At 46.5% G+C, this 22,551-nt stretch overlaps 1 protein-coding gene across 1 annotated transcript in view; it reads right to left on the minus strand.

The window, feature by feature from the left end:
- Positions 1-22,551, minus strand: part of DSCAM (DS cell adhesion molecule) — a 718,109-nt gene that overhangs the window by 96,968 nt on the left and 598,590 nt on the right. The window contains exon 16 of the mRNA XM_045558333.1: positions 16,382-16,452. Coding sequence (XP_045414289.1) covers positions 16,382-16,452 — 71 coding nt within the window. The remainder of the gene's footprint in view (positions 1-16,381; positions 16,453-22,551) is intronic.

Here is a 22,551-nt window from a genome sequence, read left to right on the forward strand (position 1 = left end):
CCGTCCTTCGTGCTGCCCTGGTTGACCTGTCCAGTTGATGAGAAAGTTGCAAAAGACATTGTGTTTGTGGCATCTCCAAGGACACTAATGCTCAGCTGCGACACTGATCTTCCTGCCTCCACCCTGCAGCATCGATGGAGCGCCCCCTCTGTGCCAGGCATTGCTCTAGGCACTGAGGAACAGAAGTGAGTTAAAAAATGAAACAAACCAAAAGGATCCCTGCCCTCATGGAGCCTGCATTCTAGAGGACTGTCCCAGAGCAACAGTCTTTGCAAGCTGAACAATGGCATGTGCAGGGGAGTCCGCACAGATAGGAAGGCAAACCTCTTTCATTAAGCCCTAACTTGCTTCATCTTGGAATGGTTTTTGGGGTGATTAAAATGAGAAAGGGAGAGACTGGAGCTAGCTGCACTCTGCAGATGTTTGAAAAGGGCCCATCGAGTCGAAGGCAGAACAGAGTGAGCCAACATGCGGGGCTTAAAGAAACCAGGCCCTTCTCAAGTGTGGCAGAACAATGTCACCAAGGTGACACTCTCAGTCACAAAGGTTTTGTAGACTTTCAGGCAGTGAGCAAATGTGTGTGTGTGTGTGTGTGTGTGTGTGTGTGTGTACAGATTACGGGTCCAGGTCTCCCAGGGCTGTGAAAAGCTTTCTCTGCCCTGCAAGTGCCTGCAAGTAAACACTCGAACCATGGAGAACTGTGAAGTGTCAAATGTTCGGTGCTGGAAGGTGAAGGCCGTCGCAGGCATCCGGGAAGTGGAGGAGAGTGGTGTGAAGTGGGGAGAAGAGGCAGAGCCCAGGTGGGCTGGGCGGGACGGCCAGGCCCAGGGAAGGAGGTGCGGATGTGGCCGGCGGGGCCTGCAGAGGGTGCCCATCTGCCCAGCAGTGACAGAGGAGGGAAGCAGAAGGGGCGGAGCAAGTCCTTAAAAACCAGCACAGTGTGACAAGGAGAGTGTAGACAGTAAGTCAGAAATGGGTTTTGAGCAGAGAAGCAGCACTGACGCATTCTGCAAATGTTTATGGATTGCCCCGTAGTAACGGGATTCGATGCGTCCGGCTGTCATTAGCAGTTAGTCTGAGTTACACCAGAGCAGTAAAATCACATTTCTTTTTAAAAGCAAGTTTCTTTATGGTTTTCTTGGACTCCAGTTGCTTTTCTCAACAACCAGTCTGATTTAGTACATCTGTGGTGCTAATAGACATCAATGAAACAATTATATAAACCACTTATTTGTATTCTTAAAACAGTGAATGTTAAGGTATGTTAATTCTATCTCAATAAAACTGCTTTTGAAAAGGAACTGTGCATAGCAGCTCTAGGTTATTTGTTGTTCTATTTCAATCACAACAGTAGCCTCCATCCCCCACCACGATGACCATGGCCACCAGTCAACACTCACCACTCTGCCACCACCTCTGCACTGTCACCATCCCCACTGCCAACAGCAGCACTGTCACAGCCAGTGCCACCACCATCACTGCCAACACCACTGTGACTACCATCGCCACCACCTACAGCATCTCTGCCACCATCACCACCAACATCGCTACATCAGTGTCAACGTCACTGCCACTACCGTTACCCAATGCTACGGCCACCAAGGTCACCTCCACCAACAAACCACTGCCACAACCTCCGGTGCCTCCACCATCATCATCCCTGATTTCACCACCACCATCACTATCACCACATCCACCTCCCCCTCCATCAGCAACGCCACCATTGCTGCCCCCACAATTACCCCTCCCACTGCCACCATCTCTACCACTTCTACCTCCATGTACTGGACACTGTTTTTTTCCAATCATTGTAGTAGGTGCTTTATATATACAATCCCATTTGCTTTCTCAATAACTCCAAGAAGTCTCATTATCCTTCACAGATGAAGAAACTGAAGGTCCAAGGGATTAAAACATCTTTCTCAAGGTAAGTACAGAGGTGGAATTCGGACTCAAGGCTTTTCTAAAAGTTGTGTTTAGTTTGAACCATTCACAGAGCCTTAGGTAACTTTTCATCCTTTTGCAAAGCTTGTTAATCCAGTTTGTAAAGTTATAGTAAACAAAGAATTTCTAATTACAGAAAAATTGGATAGATTATATGAAGAGAAAATATATATTTTTATACACAAAAGCAAGCAAAAATTCTCACTCTATCAGGCAAAACTATAAAGTTCTTTTATTAGTTTGTAGGAAGAATACTCAGGTTAAGATTTAGAGATGTGTTTAAAGAAATCCTTGGGTACATATTTAAAGATAAAGACCTCTGAAATGCACCCACAAAGGCAGGAATTTTGCCCATCAAGTGTAGGAAATTTTAGGGGTTATGTGCAGGGTTTTGAAAGTGACCAGGGGCTCACTCTGAGTGGACGCTAAGCCAGTCTGGGTGGGGTGTGCCTGAGTGGAGACACTTTGATCCACTCGTCGGGCAGCAGGTTTCATATCATCCCAAGGGACATTAGTGCATGAAACCCTTTACTTGAAAAATTGTTTAGGATGATGCTTTAGAGACATTTGCGCTTAGAGCGTGTGTCTACTTGGAATAAAGGAAGACGGTTGGTGGGCAGGTAGAGAAGGCATCTTCATGGAGAAGACAGTTCTAGAATACTGTTCTATAGCTGTTAACTAGCACTGGAGAACACTTGACAACATGGGTGGGAAATAATGATTCACTTTCATGCAACTAAGTGAATGGGGCTAATGGTGGGCTAAGAAGAAAGGAAAAAGAAGAAATCAGGTGAGGATCTTGAAAACATTTTGAGTCTGGGTTGCATGATATTGGAGATGACACATTTCCTAAGAAGCCACTCTGAGCATGCCCTGTCCTTCTCCAGGTCTCAGCAGTACCTGTTGTGAGGTCTGATCTTTAAGACAAATGTCTCCTGGACGTTCCTTGCTGACCTGAGTTCCTCTGTCACTGCCCAAAAAACAGTGGGGATCCCAACCCTCTTACAAATTCCCACCTTATGAAAGTCCCTGTCAAGGAATGTTCTTTTTCCTCCTTTCAACTAACAACCCCTTACTCGTTCTCTGCAGCCAGCTCAGCTTCCAACTCACCAGGGAAGCCCTCTCCCTCCACGGGTCTCCATTGGCAGTCTCCGATCCACACTGATCACTCTGTCTCTTCTGGTGCCCACCATTGCGTATTAAATGTCTGGTTTTCTACAACATGATTGAAAGCTCTAGAATGCAAGGATTCCCACAGACATGAAATCTCACCCACATTTCCCCCCCCATCCAAATCAGAGCTTCAACACAGTGGAGATTCTCAGAAGATGTTTTTGCGGCTGGAGAAGAGAATGGCTTTGAACACGTGTGAGGAGCAACAGAGGGAGGGGTAAGTGTGATGGCAGGTGCAGGTTGACAATCCACCTGGATAAAGGGCGAAGGAAAGGGTGTGAAGCCAGAAGAGCGGCCTGGACTGCAGACCCACAGTCTGGCCGTTGAAGAGACGTCTGCCTTGGCCACGGTGGAAGAGCAGCCCAATGGGACAGCCAGGGAGTGTGGATTCAACTGGAGGGGCAGCTTCTGTGCTGTCCCCTGGCCTGTGGGCCCCCACATAAGGACGACAGGTCGTCAATGCAGGACTTGGAGGGGCCCAGCCTCATTTCCTAGGTCCCATCATGGCCAAAAATACCTTCTGAAGAGCCAGTTTATTTGGACACTGTCATTTTTTTTTTCTTCTTAAGAAAAGGATTCCAGAAAGAGAGTTTGTTCACTTACTCACTCAGGCAGTGAGTTACCTGTTTTTGCAATAAGGACAGAACTTTGGATTTATAGAGCGTCTCACCTGGTAACCAGTCCTCTTAATACAAATTAAAGCAGTACTTAGGAAAGTAAGTGTATGAAGAAAACAAACAAACAAAAACAAAGCTAAGGGCTCCCTGCTCTGTATTGGAGAATTCAACACGAGTCTGTTTCCACGGGGGAAAATGTCGTTATTTACAGACTGCTTTCATAAGGAGTGTTCTCTTTCTACCTTTTCTCAAATCCCTTTGAATGCACTATAATTCTAGGAGAAGGTCATGCCCATTCATTGTCAGGTTGCTCGTGTAAATATTGTTTTTCCCATGTTGAATTTTACTCTTCCATTCATTTGCCTTTGCACCCGGGAAGGATGCTTTGCGTGTCTGTTTCCCTGCTGTCTGGGGAAGGCTCCCGCCCCTCCAGGCCTGGCACGTTCTCTCTCCTGCCGACTCCCTAAGCAGCCTCCTCCATCCCCCAGTGCCCTTTCTCCAGCCTCCAAATCCCTCCCAACCGCCTCCTCCTTTAAGAAACCTTCTCTTTTGATCTCCATGACAACAGTAGCACCATGTCAATTTATTTGCACGGTTTGCGAGTGACTGTGTTTTATGTGTCCTCCCCACCAGCCTGCTGCAAGCTGCCTGTGGCAGATTCATCGCCCTTTAAAGAGACAGTAAAACAGTGATGTGCAAAGGCTCACAACACCTTTCAGGATGTGAGTAATTAGAACAGCCTCTCTCCTGCAGAAAACCACCAGCTACATCCTGATTCTGGCACACCCTCCTCCCCCCCCCCTCCCCATTGCAAGGAAACGGACAGTGCTGGATGCTCAGGTTCACCTGTTGCCTGGACTCAGCCAGAAGCCCTCACTGCAGAATTCTGCGTTTGAAGAACACCGCCTTTCTCAGGCGTGTTGACTAACCCAGTTAAAAAATGAATTGAAAAATTTCCTTTAGATTCCTCATTTCCCTTACATTATGGGGGGCGGACTGTCTCTTTCATCTTTGCGCATTTCATGCAGCCCCCTGGCCTGCTGTCCAGCATGAACGGCAGCCCCTCCACAGGCTTGCTCCATGAACGGGAGCGTAGCACTGAGCACACGTTAACTGGGGGCCTGTTGTACACAAGGCGCTGAGTGTCAGGGACACCTGCAGGTGAATCGGAGACTAGAATAGAGCACGGTGCTTGCAACACAGAAGGCTTGCCCGGGGTACTGTCCAGGGGCCGAGGGAAGGCATAAGATTGCCAGAGAAGGGGGCACTTCCTCTGAGCCTAAGGGACGGCCAGACATTGCCCTGGAGGGGGTGATGCTGTAGGCAAAGCAACCAGCATACGCAGCTGCACCCCGGTGAGAGAACAAGGACACCCAGGAACCGAGAATAGCTCAGAGTGACCCTGGGGTGAGGAATCGTGGTGACCGTGGGGATGGGGGATGGTGCGAGCACAGATGAAGCCAGGGAAATACTCAAGGGACAGAACCTGTGGAATCTGTCGGCTGTGTTTCTCAAAGTCTGCTGTCCCTGCCGGCAGCATCAGCATCACCTGGGAAACTGTGACAGAGGCAAGGACTGGGACCCACTGCGACTTTCTGAATCAGAAATAAACACGAGGGTGGGGCCCAGGGATCCATGCCTTGACAAGCTTGTCACTGGGGAGTTGCTAAACAATTTAGGATTGCACTTGCTTGGGAAGGGCAATTCTAGTTAATATCTAGTTAAAAAGCAGGGACTGAATTTCCCCACTTTCAGGTCAACCAGTAACCCACTTTCCCGGTCTCTTCGTCTGCAGAACAGAAGGGAATGGATGCAAACAAAACTGCAAGACCTTCTTGGTCCTGGGAGTTACCTGCAGACTTGCCTGCACAGTGCCAGAGCAATTCTGTCTCACGGTAGGGGTGTAGGTGCAGTGTGGACACACAGGCTGTCTTGACAGATGGACGATAGATTTTGAGGGAGCAATGGCAGAGAGGGGAGAACTCTTAACACCACCTCAAAGGATATTTTCATTCATGTTTCTCTCCTTAGAGCTGCATTGCAGTAAGTACCACTTCTATGTCCTAGGTCTCGCAAGAGGATCTGTATGGCCACGTGACACCCTCCCCCAAAGCTGTTGTCAGTCTTGGAGCTAGGAGAGAGTGAGGCATCCACATTATATGAAATAACAAATGGACACATGACCTGGCAATGAGAGTACTTAGAAACAAGGAGCTACTCAACTCGGGTTTGAGAAGTGAATGATGAATGGCAGATTATTTGAAAAAGGCACTGTCTTGAGAGGCCAAGAATGTCAACTTGTAGCCTGTAGCCACCACATCTAATCAGGCTTGAGTGGCAGCCAAGGCCGCGTGTGGGCTCTGCCCCAAAACTGCTAAATGGAGAATGTTAGAAACAGACTCATTATTTTACGGTATGAAATTGAGATTCACTACTGCAAAACGAGACTCTGTGTATTCCATTTCTAAAGCGTAGACTGGCTTCCATTTCATTCATCCAACAAACAGACATCTGTGGAATAGCCACCCTCGTTGGGCCTTCTCTCTGAGTGTGCTAGGTGGAGAATAGCAATTCTCCACCTAGCACACCACCTGCTAACATACACGGTATTTCTTTATGTCCACAGAGGCCCGTTCAGTACTCTCTGACAATGACCTAAAAGAGGAATATAGGCTTTATTTGCACACAAATAAGCCCCGAGAGCTGGTGTCTGGGAATATCCCCACCTGACACGAGGGCCTGGCTCTACCGGACCCCTCCCTAAGCTTCCGTTGCCCACTCAGGCCACGGAGAAGAGGAAGAGGTGGTTGTTGCTGCAGCTCAGGGAATCTGGCCTGACTTCTGAGAAAGCCAGCAGGCCAGGAGGGTGACCGCTCAGTGTCCCAGAGCCTGGGGTCGAGTCAGGGAGTGTCAAGATGCCTGAGGAGGCTTGAGGAGGGCATCCCTGCGCCAACGGGGGTGGCAGGGCCCAGCCAGGAAAGAGTCCACCTGTAGACCGTGAGGTCCTGGGAGCCTGGGGCCGCCTGCGACTCTAGACTGTCTGCACACAGTGGGATGCAGCTGGTACCAGGAAGCTCTGGTACCAAGAGAGGCTGTGAGCATAAGACCAGGTCCTGACCGGTAGTGGCAGCTGAGTGATCCCAAAGGGCTTGGCACTGCCTCGCACATCTGAAGGACCCAACCCGGTAGCTCCCCTTCAGGTAATGGGCACCCCTGGGATGGCAGAGATGAAGGGGGGATGGGCGCCCCACCCCAGACCTTCTAAGCAAGTCCAGGAGGCAGGATTTCAGAGGCATGGCCACAGGGTCACAGAAAATGCTCAGAGGTGGTTTTGCCAGGTGGGAGAAGAAAACATCTAAGATCAGAAGCTTTGTAAGAAAGCCACCGGGGGGCCCTGGTCCAACACTGGGGCGAAGGGGCCAGGCGGGGTGGAGCTGAGTGAGAAGAAAGCGGATCCTCCACTCCTCAGCCCACGCGACCACCGGGTCTCCATGCTCTGAGAGCACCCTGGGGTCCCAGGAGGGGGGAGGAAAGGAAGGGAGGTGAAGCAGAAAGTTCCTCGGGACCAAGCCATTACCAGAGCAGTTTCCACCGGGGCAGGGCAGGTGGGGTGGCCAGAGGACCAGGGCAGGGAGCCAGCGCTCTGACACGCACGCAGGGCAGCCTCTGCCTCCTTGTGCGTCTTTACACTGGAACTTCCTCCGTCTCTCCCCCATGCTTGCTAGCAATAAAAATCCTAGAATCTCTAAGAGAACCTGTACGCAGTGCGGGAAGGGAGGGTGAGTGAGGAGACACACTGAGTCCTGGCAGTGGGTGACAGTGACCCCTGGCTGGAAGGACCACAGGGATGGGGATGGCATGGCCAGGAGGCAGCTGGAAGCTATGGCAGTCAAACTAGGGAGAGAGACAGACGGACGGACAGAAAGGGGCTTAGTAAGGGAATGACCTGCATCAGCCATGTGCAGGGTTGTCACAGCCTTCGTGACTTGTGCTAAGTAGGGTCTGTCCGGAAGAACCAAAAAAGAGCCAGGTCTCAGAGAGGACCTGCCCGCTGAGAAGCTGGTTTTAACTTCACAGCCGGAAAGAGTTTCTGAGAGGTTTAAATCTATGTCAGAAGAACCGGTGAGCAGGAAGCCATTTGTGACTCGTTTCAACTGGATGTGGCCGTTTCCCGAGGGATTACCCAGTACGGTCCAGGAACTGGTGTTGACAAACCCTGCTCTCTGGGCCCAGTCTGTTTGGCCACTTGTTTTCAGATGGCTCTCAGCTAAGAATGGTTCATTGCTGTTGTTGTTTACATTGTTAAGTGGTCGAAAAATCAACAGAGGAAGAATATTTTGTGATGTGAAAATTACACGACTACGAGTTTCTACATTCCTGAGTGCGTTTCACTGGAGACCAGCTCGTTTACCCGCATGTCGACGGCGGCTGCCTCCCTGCTACAGCAGCGGGTGGACTGGTGAAGGCTGAGGCTGCTGCATGGCCCAGAAAGCCCAAAATATTCTCTCTCGGGCCCTTCACAGAAACAGTCTAGAGATCCCTGCAGGACAGAGCTGTGGACTGAGGCAGGATGCCCTGGGCGCCGGCCCTGGGGGTGGGCAGGAGGGCGGAGGGGCACCACCAAGAAGCGCGGGGCATGGGCAGGGTGTGATGGAGTCGGTTCCTCTCCGCCTATCCCTGCTGCGATGCCAAAGTCCTAACTCCTGTCCTATCACAAGACCAGTGATGTCTGTATCAACAACGGGTCTCTGGGCATGGACTTAATTATCTTCCATGTGCAACTTCGTGGTGGTTTGAGTAGGGTGGCTTCCTTCTGCGGAGCTGTTTTGCCTTTGTCTCTTACCTATACTTGGGTGGTGAAAGGCTTTAGGCTGCTCTGTCTGCCTCGTCAGGAACATGCCGGAAGCATTCAGACAAGGGGATCTCAGTGGACACTCTGACTTTTTAAAGGGAGGATACACCTAGCACAGGTCCAAATGCAGAGAGATTCTGTACAGACCCACTGGAGCGGCATGAGGCATTCCCTGAATCATTCTTTCTTTGAGAATTCTGGCTTTTTAAACTCACTAAGGATCTGCCAATTAAATTTTTCTGTTATTTATAGAAAGACAAACCCTATTTCCAGCTTTAGAGTGTTACTAGCAGGTAAAGCAAGAATGATAATATATTTTAAAAAGGTAAAATTGTTTTATTTCCTATACATCTGTAATTACTCAAGGCACAGAGAACTATCATTTTCAGTCTCAACTTACATTTTTCAGAAGAAGGGCCCATTCCATTCCAGGAATTGAAAGAATTTAAATTAGCTTCCAAAGTTTTTAATACAAAGAGGAGTTTGGCCTCAAAATAATTCACAGGTAATCTTCCAACAGAGTGAGTTAGTTACATGTTAGCATATTAATGTCAATGTATTTGAATTAGTGAAAGAAGTTTGAAAGCACATAATTGTGTTTTTCTGTCCTGCCTCAAATTACCTCGAGAATAGTCTGTGGAAATTAGGTGGATGTACGAGGGCAGTTAATTCCTGCTGTCCTGGTTGGAGGTCTTCCTTCAATAGACCCTGGCCAACGTTGTCCAGCCTAGTTTCAAATGATAAAGGTGATGTCAAGTTTCCTCCCTTGGCTAAGAAGACATGTCCATGACACAGCAGATGCCATAGGATGTCTGTGTAGTTCTTGATCGGATATGTTTTCCTTTGATTTTTCATTATGACATCTGTGCCCAGTTTACTGACTTATCTACCTTATTTGATTTCTCTGAAAAAAATGGGAAATGTCATTAGTAAGTTGGCTTAGTAACTGCTAAGAAAGTTGAGCACATTAAATAGTGCATATTCATCTATTCGCTCACTGAATGGATGCCGTCAACTCATTTATAATGCTCTATGCCATATTCACTTCCTATTTATCCACTGTGAGCCAACAAAACCATCTCTAAGGCAGTTTTCTGAATACTTTTATTAAATTACTACCTATCCATCTGTTATTAGATTATTTGAAATACAACTTGCCTTTTTTCATTAGGAAAATGTCACAATATTTACACTTAAATGGCAGTGCTGCCCAGAGCCAAGGGTGGAGCAGCATTTGGGGCAGGGTTTGCAACTGGGTAGCTATTCAAGGGACCACCTTGCTTACCCAGAGTGGGCCTATATCCACCTCCTCTGTGGTTATCACATCAGGCTGTAAGGTGAGCAGGGAAGAGAATGTGTCACTAAAATGTACTGTTCCTTATTTGTCTATGGCATAATGAACAGGACACTCAAATCGAAACTAGAGAAAAGTGTTCAAGTTTCAACAAGGACAAACAAAGTGACTTGCTGAAGGTCATTTGTGTTAAATATAGAGATGAGAGTAGTCTCTAATTTTCCTGAAGTCTAATCTAGTATTTTTATATTGGATTTTCATGATATATAATTTACTTTTTGTAGATGCATTTAACTTATGCTAGTCCCACTTTGTGCATAATGTGATGAAATACGGTCAAATTGCATTTTCACACATACTCTACAGTTTTCACTGTGAGTATTACATACTTATAAATACCTATAACTGTAAGGTTTCATATGCACAGTAGACTAAATAGATAATTTAAGTCATTTTCAATATAATTATGACCATAGGCAATTTGTGTCCCAATGTCCCAACTTCAGGACCTAATCAAATGTAACATGTAGTGTTTATGTACTAAAAAAAGGCAGACCTAGGGTGATCATCGGCAAATGTCCAAAATGCTGTTTTAGTTGCAACATTGTGGCTTCTACCCATTACTCTTATTTGTACTTCTGATAATGTGTTCTCTAAATCAAGGCAAAAATATTACAACCATTGCCTCCTAACCTATTGTAACCTAACAGTTATGAAACAAACAAATGAAAATGTCTACACTTAGATTTCCTGTATTCACCTAAATAAACCATCTTAAAGGATTTCTAGTTGGATGACTGTAGATGGCCTTGGTCCTAATCCTCAGTCCAAGTTCAATTCATGTCCTGTCAGGGTCAATCACCTGGAGAGATACAGCCTCATCAGGGGGGATTGTCACTGCACTTTGAAGCTGGGAACCAAGAGAGCTGCCTGCTTTGGTCCAGAGGCCTGAGGGAGGCAGGCTGGTGGCTGTCCTCTGGGACACAGAACCAGAGTCTTTGAAGAAAGCCAATCACACGAGTAAACTGAGAGGGATAATCCAATGGGTAGATGAGAGAGGCAGACTGCATCCCTAATGGTGCAAATTAGCAGTAGATGGTTTCATTAAAGGGATATGTATATTTTATATATATCCCAAAACTAAGATGTGAATTCAGTCACCTACGGCTTTCTCAGGAGTCCCAAGTTTTTCAAGAATAAAGGCACCACCTTGTGATATGAACCTTTTAATATAAAAGGGAACAATGGCAAATGGTTCATGCATTTATTTAACAAATATTTATTGCACTCCCGCTGAGGGTATAAGAACAGGCAAGACACATCCTCAACCCTCACGGAGCCCACAGTCTAGCCTACTTTAGGAAGCTGAGAGAGAGCAATCTTACTCTATGTGGATGACCAAGAGACTTTGAAATCAGTCTGGTGTTTTCTTTTCTTATTATAGGGGAGAGAGGTTAGACTCGTTAATATGAGAAGGGCCGACAACTCCTTGAGTATTTTTAAGACATGTTGGTCTTCAGGAATTTAAATAAAACTGTTATAAAACCAACACTAGATCCAATAAATTAGTTTGTAAAAGCAAATACAAACCTTTGTAATTTTTCATAGCTTAAAGATTAAAGTGATAGTTAAAAAAATAAAATGTATTTCAAGGCAACTCTTTTGAATTGCAAGTGATATAGGAAAAAAAAGGTATTTATTCACTACTCAAGTTACTCTAAGGTTAAGTTTAAGATTTTGAAAGAAAATAGCAGTAGGTAAAAATTTAAATTTTGTGTGTCTCCTCTAATTTTAATAGGGTTGGGTGTAATTTATAGCATGAGCTTGGAAGGGATAGTAAAGGGAATTAACATTTACTGAGCCGTATGATACTCGAACTACAATCCTGGCGCTTCATATTCATGGACCTGTTGATTGCATAGAAACCCAGGAAGTGGAATCAGACGGCCTCAATCTGACAGTCAGGATCTTTCAGACCTTGGGCAAGTTCCTCTAACTTTATTGTCTCCCTCAGCACAAAACTGGGTGGTCCCACGCACATATCAATTGAGACAAAGCAGCAAAAGTGTAGCGCTGTGACTGGAGGACAGCACATGCTCCGGAGGACAGCTGTCCCCACCTAGGAAACACCCATGCTGGAAGGGGCTTCTAGAGCTGCCCTTTCCAACGTGCGGGGCTGTTTCCTGGAGGAAGCGGGATTTCAATGTGGGAGTCAAGTAGAGCTTGCAGTTCATTAAACCATTACCACAGAGGCCACTGGCAATATGGCAATTTTGTTTCTAAATGACAGACTGAGCCATTTTCCGATTGTATGAGCTCATCTCTGAAACATAATGGGTTGTAATGATGCCTCAATTAGTTGGAATTATTAGGGATTGCGGAGATGTGGTATTCTGGCTAAAAGTATTCTTCAGATTGCTGAAATTTAATTAAATCCCTAAATACTCAGCTTTAATGTTTTATGGAAACAATACCTCTTTTTTGTAATTCCAAATGAGGATTCTGCTCATTCTAAATAAAATTCTCAGCCAGATGGTGTGATACCGAGGGGCAGGAGAGTGGTGAAATCATTCTCAGGATTTTTATTTCTGAGTCATCAGTTCGATAATTGTTCTCAGCACAGCAGTATTTAAGCAATTGAAAATTTCATATTTTGAGGACAGCCTGTGGTTCTACAAAGATTCCTCATTTAAAGCAAAAATAAAGCAACAACAAAAATTTTACATCAATAGGAAACATCTCTGCTTTAAATTGTTTTCTCTGGATAAGTGTTTGGAGATGTCTATAATAATTAAATATTCAAAATAATGTTTTTATTTTGTGAATGACTATGGCAATACGCACATACCCAGGCCAATAACTAGAATCAAACTGTCCTTAATTTGCATAAAAAGGGGGTCAGTTCATTCTAAAACTGACCAGAAGAGAAGGTGACAGGCACTGTTAAAAGAGACACTTGAGGATAGACTAAAATTGGAATTTTCTGAAAATTCAAAGAATTCTTTAGTTCTATGATTTCAGCTACTTTATCAAATATATGCTATCAATAATCTATAGTTTTAAATAATTCTTTCTTATTTCAAATCAGAAATAAAACTTGCTGTAAATTACATTGTGTTTGCTTATGCAAACTTGTTTGCCTTTCAAAGGATGAGAAGCAGGAGGTAGAAAATGAAACTTTATGTCCTTTACTTTATTTTTATTTTATTTAGAACCACTTGCATGGTCTCTTGAGTTTCTGTTAAGGCATCAGCTCCCATTTTTATCTAATTCAAAATATGGAAAAGTATTTAAGAGCCTTTTCTGAGCCTTCATTTTGCATAATATAGACATCAAATATGGTACTGGTTCTTGGACATCTTCCTACGGGCTTATATCTGTGATGTGCAGATGCCCGTTTCCTATAAAACTCACCACAAATATATTGGACCATTTCTGCCCTTTACATTTAAATAAATTACAGTAGAAACTTGTATGCAAAGTGGTTGGTCTATCTGGTACACTGAGTGTGGATCACATCTTTGGGTGTTACCACTGTACCCCCTGGGGTATCTCACTGTACCATGAGTAAGACCATCACATTACAGTCTGCTGTTTGGAGACCTACTAGCTCAGATGCCGAACACTTCCGAGGCTACTGTGATACGGAACACTTGTCTCTTCATTCCCAACTCATGTAGGCGCTCACTCACTTCTTCCCTGCTTCTTTCATTCATCTATTCATGCAACATGTTCAGAGCTGGATCAGACCCTGTCCCTGCCTTTAAGGAGCTTGCAGAACAGCAGCAGAGATGCACGTAAAACAGACCACAGAGACCATGGGATGGGGACCTCACTGAGCCATCGCCAAGAGCAACAGGGAACACAGAGGATGAACTGCTAATTCCACTTTGGAGATTCACCTGTCTTCATGGCAAGAGTCACACACACCTGAGCCTTGAATAAGCAGGATTGGGCAGGAGAGGTGGGCATGATAGGAAAGATGCCACCTGTGGGCCTGCCACCCGGATGGGCAGGAACCCCTGGGGGCAGGTAGGGGCGATGGACCTGAGTCAGGAGTCTGGGTGCTGTAGCCTGACGTCGGGTGACCTTGAGTGAACTGCCGGATTGTGCCGTATTCAGTAGGCCACGGGCAACCATGAAAGAAATAACTAAAATACAAAGGGACAGTTGTTTATTTTGTTCAATAGAAGGTGTTGTTGCAGAAGTGTTGCCTGTGCAATGATAATTAAATGAATTTAATATCTATCTGCAGTGTCACAGAAAGGCCGCTAGGGTGCCCCTTCCCTTTCAGAGATTTAGAGGCGAAAATGGCTGTTTCCCACCAGAACCCCGAGCTCTCCTCTCCTCCGCCCCACCTTCGGCTGCCCACTACTCCCGAAGTTTCCACTGATGGATGTGGGGCTCCCTCCTCAGGGCTAACACATTTCTCTGTCTTTTCTTCCCTCCTTCTTTCTTCCCCTTTCCTCGGCAGTCTCCTTCCACAACATGCATATTCTGAACTTTAACATCGTAGAATAGCGGCATGTTGTATGCAGCGTATTGCACTTTACATACACTCTAGGCGATGCACAATCGCACACAATTTGATTGAATCAGTGATGTGCTTTAAAAGCTCATTACATAAATACGCCAATGTGCAATGGACAGCCGGTGACAGGGCTGTCCTTCCCACGTTAGGCAGGTAGATCACAGACATGCCCGCCTGCTGACAGGCCACGCCACAAGGGCCCACTACACTGAGACGGATTCCACTCCTCCACGAACACATAGCACAATCCGTTCACAATCTAATGAGAGCCAGGCTTCCTCTTAATAGCCCACAACACGTTCATCCTTTCAGCACTAAGAAGAAATTTAACTGCAATTTGCCGACTTTTGCCAGTGCTTTCGACAAAGAGAGAAAGGACACAATGCCTTTGAAAGCCTCAGGAGTTTCCATTTTTAGTCTTCAGAGCTAGATACTCTGCAGACAGACACCTCTATCAGGCAGGACCCAAAGAGCATTCGAGGCCACAGTAATGCCTGGTCTTTTCAGTGACAAAGCAGAAGAGAATGTGCAGGGCTAGTGGGCGAAACTTCACAGCGTCTTTAATTCAAGACAGAGTGAGTCAGCACCGCGTTTGTAGCATGGCAGGGATGCGTGTGGGGTTACGGCTTGCCGAGTGCCTTTCTTATACGGTGTGTGTGATGCTCGCGGGTGGCGGACGTGCTCACAAAGACCGACGGCACCTCTGCCCACACTCCTAGCCCGCACTGTCTGCAGCTGCACGCTCATGGCACGCTGCCCACTGCACACACCACTCATCGGCTGGGGTTGGAAAAGGCTGACACAAAGGGGCTGGCTGCATTGCCGTGTGTTAATACCAAAGGTGGTCTCCACCCTGACAAGGAAAGTCCATTTTTGTTACAGATGCTGGTCATTTTATGACAGAGCCAATACTAGAAGGAAAACAAACCAACGAGCAAACAAAGAGGTGCAATAGTTACAAGAAGTGTGTCATCTGAAGACCTCACTGTGGTTCTTGGCTGCCTTCTTCTCTGAGTGAGGATGCAGTAAAAGGGGTGAGGAAAGAAGTAATAAAAATATTGCATGTAATGACAGAAATCCAGAACTAGAACAGTAAGTGGGACCTTACAGAGCTTCTGCTCTGATCATAACACTCCAGATACAATGGAATTGGGTTAAGCTAGTTATCTGTAAGAGCACATTCAAGAGGACGACTAATTCCCAAGGTAGTTTCACCTACCACGTCAGTGCCACAGTACTGTCTGGAAGGTTGTGGGATGGGGGTGCCCCAAAGTGCTAATGTGTGACAAGATTGCACCAGAATCAACACTGTTTCCTTCATTGAGAAAGTCTGCTATGGAAACCATGGGAGCTGAGCAAAACAATATGCTTAGTGATGAAGCTGTTTACACCACGACTCAAGCTTTTATTCTCTCCCCGCGGCTGGCAGCCAACACTGAGCTAGCCAGTGGCCGATCTGCATCCGAGGGCCACACTCGGGTAGCACTGCCTTGGGAGACAGCCGATGCAATGGTTCATCTCAGCGGCCAGGAAATTAAGTGGCTTGCTTGAGTACATGGCTAGTTAGCGGCCCAGCCAGGACCTCTCTGCTTTCCGCCAGCTTTCTACCACACCACGCTTTGCCTCTTAGAAAATGCAATTAGGTGAAGGATTCGCTGGGATGAAATTAGAGGGTACAGTCAGGGACATAAGTTTCACAATTTACATGATGACCAATACTTAGGACTGTGATCAAGATTCAAAGGATGAAAAAGGACACGTAATTTTATTCTCTGTAGACACAGGATTTACTGTAAAAGTATTCAAAATGTGAATAGAAATATTGACTTTTAAGAAAAGGGATTTTAATATAATTTGGATAAATAAAAGTTTCTTAAAATGTTAGTGTCTTATAATCACAGCACTTAACATGAGTGAAGGGCTCGTCCCATGGGGAAAGTGCCAGGAATACAAGTGTTGGCTTGGTTTACCTTCCAGGTGACCCGGATGCTCTGAGACGATATGGGCTCCAGGTGAACTTCCTGAGGTGGCCCATCAGGAGCTGTAAGGACCAAAAATCCCACAGGCAGGTTAGAAATGCGTTCCAGAGTAGAGTGAAACCTACACAACCACATGTGGGCCCGGACGACACTCCCGTGTTTGGCACAGGGAGGGGAGTTTTCGGTGGCAGTGGGCAAGACCGATTTTGCACAGTCACTGTGTGTTTACTTGTTCTTCTGAAAATGAATCTTGGGGCCCTGCCATGGTATTCCTCCTCACCATGTCTGTGACAACTTTATTACTCCACCCTGACTTTGAGCAAGTTAAGGGGTACAATAGCAAGTTGTAAAACAAAATTTCCTTTATAAAACTCTGTCTATGATGTGTGTTGAAAATCCTTCTCTTCCCTTTGGAAGCTCTGTTTAGGGATGGACTATTGGGCTTACTCAGTTGCTCAGAGCTACTTGGGGCAAAAGTAGTCAGGATTCTTCTGCCTCTGGGTCTCTTTGATCGCTTCAGTTCTCCACACTTTCTGATTGAGACCCCTTGGGAAGCAGGGGCTCTCCACACAGGTGGCAGAAGCAAAGCTGAAGAGACAACAAAGCAGGCCACTCTCACCCACCTACTTCCAAGGGCTGTGCAAGCCTCTGGGGAGTCGCTGAGGGACAATTGCAAATGCCCTCCAGTTAGAGCAGATTGGCGCGTGTTAGGAACCTGCACGTGCTAGGTGCGTGGGGCAGAACTGAGAGATATGAAACCTTCCGCCCACCGAGAGCTCAGAATGTGACCAGAGCCATCAGATGCACACACTGCGGGGAAGACAGCAAGACAAGCCCGCGGGGACTCGGGGATCTGAGATGCGGAAGCGAATGATCACAAAGGAGTCAGAGGGAGAGATCCCTTTCAATCACAGAATGTTTCAGGATTGACAATTCTGAAATCACTGCCAAACTACAGAAGAGTCATCCATTTCTGTGGACATTTGCAGAAGGCTGAGTAGCACATGGGAGATAAGAAAGCACACATGGTAGATACTAGCTAGTTTTGAAGAGTTTGGAAATATTAATAAGAGGAAAGGGAGGGATACCTTAGAGATAATCAGTAGACGGGGGAGGGCGTGGCCAAGGGGAAGCTGGTTTCCTTTCTTTCAGAGGAGGAGGAAGTTTTGAGCCAACATCTCTATGGAACCCAAACACACCTGACACCGGGGCAATCGGAACCTTTGCCGTGGAGCCTTCTTCTGCCTCCATCAGAGTTTCCTGCCAGTACCTGGGCCCCCACGGCGGTTTATCCCCACCTGGGCTTGGGACCCTGTCGCCACAGTGCTGTGCACACATCTGCACATCAGTCTTTGCACGTGTCTGGTCACCTGGCAGACTGCGTGGCATCAGGAACTGAGGCCAGAGTGAGTCCTTGCTCTGAAGGTGCGAAGCAATTTGAGGACGCTGAAATGCTGAGCAGGTCCCCTCCCCAGCAGATCCGTGGGGCCGACGCTTACCTGGGGCACTGCAGCCTCTCACATTTATTCCTTCCAAAAGTGCAAAGGCTCCGCTAGCACCGAAGTTAATGTCCGGCACAGAAACCGAGGCAGAGCCCAGCATCCAGCTAACTGCGATAATTACTGTTAAAGCTCTGAATCTAATTTCTGCTCGCAGGGTCAAGCCCTTTTATGCAGGAAACTTTTGACATCGGATCCAACAAAAACCCGTGGAACAGATTTCTCTCCCACACGGATAATTCTGTAGTCGCTGAGAAGCACACGCTTCCTCCATAAAAATCCTTCTTGAAAAATTATTTTGAGGTCTGACAACTGCACTAATGCTTGGTTATTTTAATTTAATTGTGTTAACTCAATTTAACAAGAAGTCAGTCTGTTGGGGATCGCTGTCTCATCCTGAGTCCCTTGGGTGTGGCCTTCGCGGGATGACAGCAGACAATAGTCACAGCCTCTATTTTCTTGTTGAGATAGATTCATAATTAAAACAAAGGTACTAGGATAGAGTTTACAAAAACGCCCTCCATCCTATCAGAAAACATAAAGTCCATGATGTCATCATGAATTGGGGACGATTTGCTCCTCCGGTCTGGTCTGGTGTTTTATGAAGGTCCTCAGCGAAGTGGAGAGAGGGGGCAGTTCGTATTTCTAGGACAGAGCTATCATTTTTAAGAATGTAACATCTTTAATACTTGGCCCACCAATATTTTGGCGGTTTGTTAGTAATTGTGTATTGGTCTGCTTGCCTCCTAAAGTGAACGCACTTGGATCGCTCCTCTCGTAAAAAACAGTGACAGAAACAGTCCAAACCAACCAAAAGAATATAATTTGTACGCACACATTAGGGCTATGCCCAATGTAATTAGGGAGGCTATTTTGGTTTGCTTGTTTTTTATTACAAAGGGCACTAAATTTTCTGCTATAAGTTTCTAAAACATTATAAGAAAAACTTCATGAGCTGTAATTTTTTCATAGATTCTCATCTCATTGCAGCTGATTTCTTTAAAATTACAATCCCAGGGAGAGTGAATTCCCAGTGCAAAAAGTATTGAGGATCAATATCGGAGAACTATAGAGGTAACGATTAGCAATGAAAACGATTTTCCAAAATAATTGATCTCTGCACTTCTACAGCAGTCAAAACCATTTAGTCTGTGAAGCAGTAGTAAGTAAAGACTGTATTTACAATTTCTAGCATTTTTGCAAGGTGAAAGGCAAGGCGACTTTTACTTATTCTGTTTGGCTGAAAACACAGAGATGACAGACAGGTGCCTCCTAATTGCCAGACCCGTGGATCTCCACTCCTGCTTCCCTCCTGGGCCTTCCTGGGTGGCTGGCTCTGTGTTCGCTGTCCCTCCCGCACCTGCTCCTCCCTGCCAGTTCCATGCCTGGGTGGCCTCCTGCTGCTCGGACAGCCCCTGTGTCCCCACTGAGACTCAAGCCTCGGGCTCCATTCTGCTCTCAAAGGGGCCCCTCCCTCCCCATCTGTCAATGTCCTGGCTTCAACCTGGGTCTCGGGGCCTCATTGTTTATTGAACTGGGTGGAATCACCCTGGTGGGAATCACTCGCACATTTCTATCTCTGGTTTGCTTATTGGGGGATTTACTGAGGAACTACTATGTGCCAGGTCCTAAACTAGGCAAAGACTAGGGTTACAAAAGTGGAATAAATTAATAAAATAGGGAGGTGCAGCTGCACGATTTCACAAACACATGTTCATCTTCCACAGATGTTGGGTGGGTGAGAGGCATGTTCTTTGTTGGGCAAAGGGGACCAAGATAGTGTTTGGTAAAAATCACAAAAACAAAGAACAGCTGTAACTATTAAATATAAATTTAGCTCATTCATTTAAACTATTATTTAATTAGGCAACTATTCCCACCCTTGTGGAAGAGGACCAGAAATAGACCATATAAAAAGTAAATTGGGCCGTGCGCAGTGGCTCACACTTGTAATCCTAGTACTCTGGGAGGCCAAGGCAAGATGATTGCTTGAGGCCAGAAGTTCGAGACCAGCCTGAGCAAGAGTGAGGCCCTGTCTCTACTAAAAATAGAAAAAAAATCAGCCAGGCGTGGTGGTATGCACTTGTAGTCCCAGCAACTCAGGAGGCTGAGGCAGGAGGATTGCTTTAGCCCAGGAGTCTGAGGTTGCTGTGAGCTATGACAATGCCACGGCGCTCTAGCTCAGGTGACAGAGTGAGACTCTGCCTCAAAAAAAAAAAAGTAAATTGACAGCTTACATGGTATACTGGGTGGTGATACATGTTTGAGGAGAGTGTTAGGGGAGGGAGGGGACCAACTGTGCCAGAAAGGGCAGTGGGTTGAATTGTAATAAGGTAGACAGGATAGGATTATTGAGAAGATGATATCTGAGCAGCAACTTAAAAGTGCCAAGAGAGGAGAAGGAAGAACATTCCAGACCATTCCAGAATAATTCCAGAACTTTCCAGGATAGCCAATAATCATATACTTAGTGTGTACGAGAAACAGTAGGGAGGCTAATGATTTCTTGAGGTTTAATTTCCAAAATTTCTTCGAAAGGAAGATGGAGGAGCATGACAACAACCTACAGAAGCAGATTGCTCACGGCTGCATCGGGTGCAGGCCGTGCCTGGTTTTACTCACTGGATGGACGCTGTGCCCTTGACTGTCTTATCAGAGAATACATCGAAGCCACACTCTGCCCTGATGTGCGCCACTGCCCTATGTTTGTTTCCTGTGTGCATGCCTTTTACGCCATCAGCCCTCATTATATCCTCTCCCCCTCAGCTCCAGCTCGACACACTGGAAACTTCCATGAGACCAGAGCCACTGCTCTGCAATGTGATGAGAGGTGATGCAAGGGCGTCACTTAGCACCAGATCCACTGGACACCCAATGACTCCATGTCAGGACCTTTTCATAATCCAGACCTTCCATTCTTGATGATCTGTGAAAATTCAGTGGTGTTTCAACGAGTTTCTCATAATTGAACTTCCACATTCTATGTACAGATTCATAATGAAAACAACGAAGGGAACAGCCACCCCAAGCTTTGTCACATGGCACTAAGTGACATGCGACCTTCGGGGGCAGCTGCTAATGGGGAAGTTGGTCTGTGGTGAGGGCCAGCCACCCATGCCGCGTGGCTGATCGTGTCGAAGAGACCCAGGGAGTCAGATGCACTTCTGGTCCATTAAGAGTTGATCTCACTGACTCTGACAGTGTCTCCACTTACTCTCTTGACTTCTCCTTCTTTGGGGGAATAAGGGTTGTTAACGGGAGTTGAGAAGACTGCGCTCAACAGCGTGATGTTTGCTTCATGGCTGTTTTCTGAGGCCAAGTGCATTAAAGTGGTATAATAATGCATTTGTGCACTTTTACATGAAAATAAACAGTATTGCGGCACTGGAACCATGATATTTTCCAGCAGTGGGTAGGGATGCTGTGTAAACCTGGCAGTGATTCCTTCTTTATGACGCTTTGCACTGGGCACAGCAGGGATCCAAAACTCAAATTCCTGTGGTGGCAAGACTTAACCAGGGATCACAAACGGTTTCTGTGAAGGATGAGATAGTAAATGTTCTAGGCTTTGCAAGCCACATGCAGTCTCTATTGCATGCTCTTCTTCTTTCTAAGATGAAAAAACTATTCTTAGTCTGAGGTCTGTAGGTGGGATTTGGCCCACAGGTGGTAGTAATAGCTTGCTGACCCCTAAATGAAAGTAGGGTGGAGCTATGGTTCACTGGGGCTGTATGGCCAGCCTGAAGGGTGACCACTACGTGCTTAACACCAGCTCATTGCTGCCAAGCAGGAACTCAAGAGCAACTCAAAACTTAGTTGATCTGAAATTTCCAGATTAAAAAAAAATGACACCTAATTCAAAAGTTTTGCACAACACTAGGCAGACCCAAACCCAACACACCCATAGGCCTGATCTGCCGTGGGCTGCAGTTTATGACCTGGGACCTGCCCCGTCCATCCGGACGGGCTGAGGGCATCGCAGGCTGCAGGTGCAGGCGCTTCCGTGGTCGGGTGCTGGAGCTCTGAGGGAGGGTCTTACTCTTTCTCCCTTCCTGGTTTCCCTGCCTTCCAGTACTACCCTCTCACTTTTCTCTGCTTTTCTTTACAAAGCCCTTGTCTTAGTTAGCCCTTTTGAGCCACTATAACACAATACCCCAAACTGGGTGGCTCATAAACAACAGAAATGTATTTCTGACAGAGGCTGGGAAGGCCAAGGTCCAGGGGCCAGCAGGCTTGGTGTCTGGGGAGGGCCGGCTCTCCCGGTTCACAGATGGAGCCTCCTCCCTGCGTGCTCACAGGGTGGAGGGGTGAACGAGCTCCCGCAGGCCTATTTTATAGGGGCATTGATTCCATTCTCGAGGGTCCACCTTCGTCACCTAATCACCACCTGAAGGCGCTGCCTCTTCCTATTAGTGCATTGGGAATTAGGCTTCGGCATATTCATTTGGGGGGGGGCACAAATATTCAGACAATAACACCCTTCAAAGTTTCAGCATGGGTTTAATCCACCATATTTTCTCAGCACACATACACACACACACACACACACACACACACATTGTTCATTGTAAGACCCAAGCTGGACAGTCCTTTGAGTCATGCTTATAAATATTCATCTCACACATACTGTAGGGGACACCAAGACCCGAGCCCCTCGCAGAC

This window comes from Lemur catta, chromosome 1 (genome assembly GCF_020740605.2).
Source record: "Lemur catta isolate mLemCat1 chromosome 1, mLemCat1.pri, whole genome shotgun sequence".
In the NCBI taxonomy this organism is placed as follows: Eukaryota; Metazoa; Chordata; class Mammalia; order Primates; family Lemuridae; genus Lemur; species Lemur catta.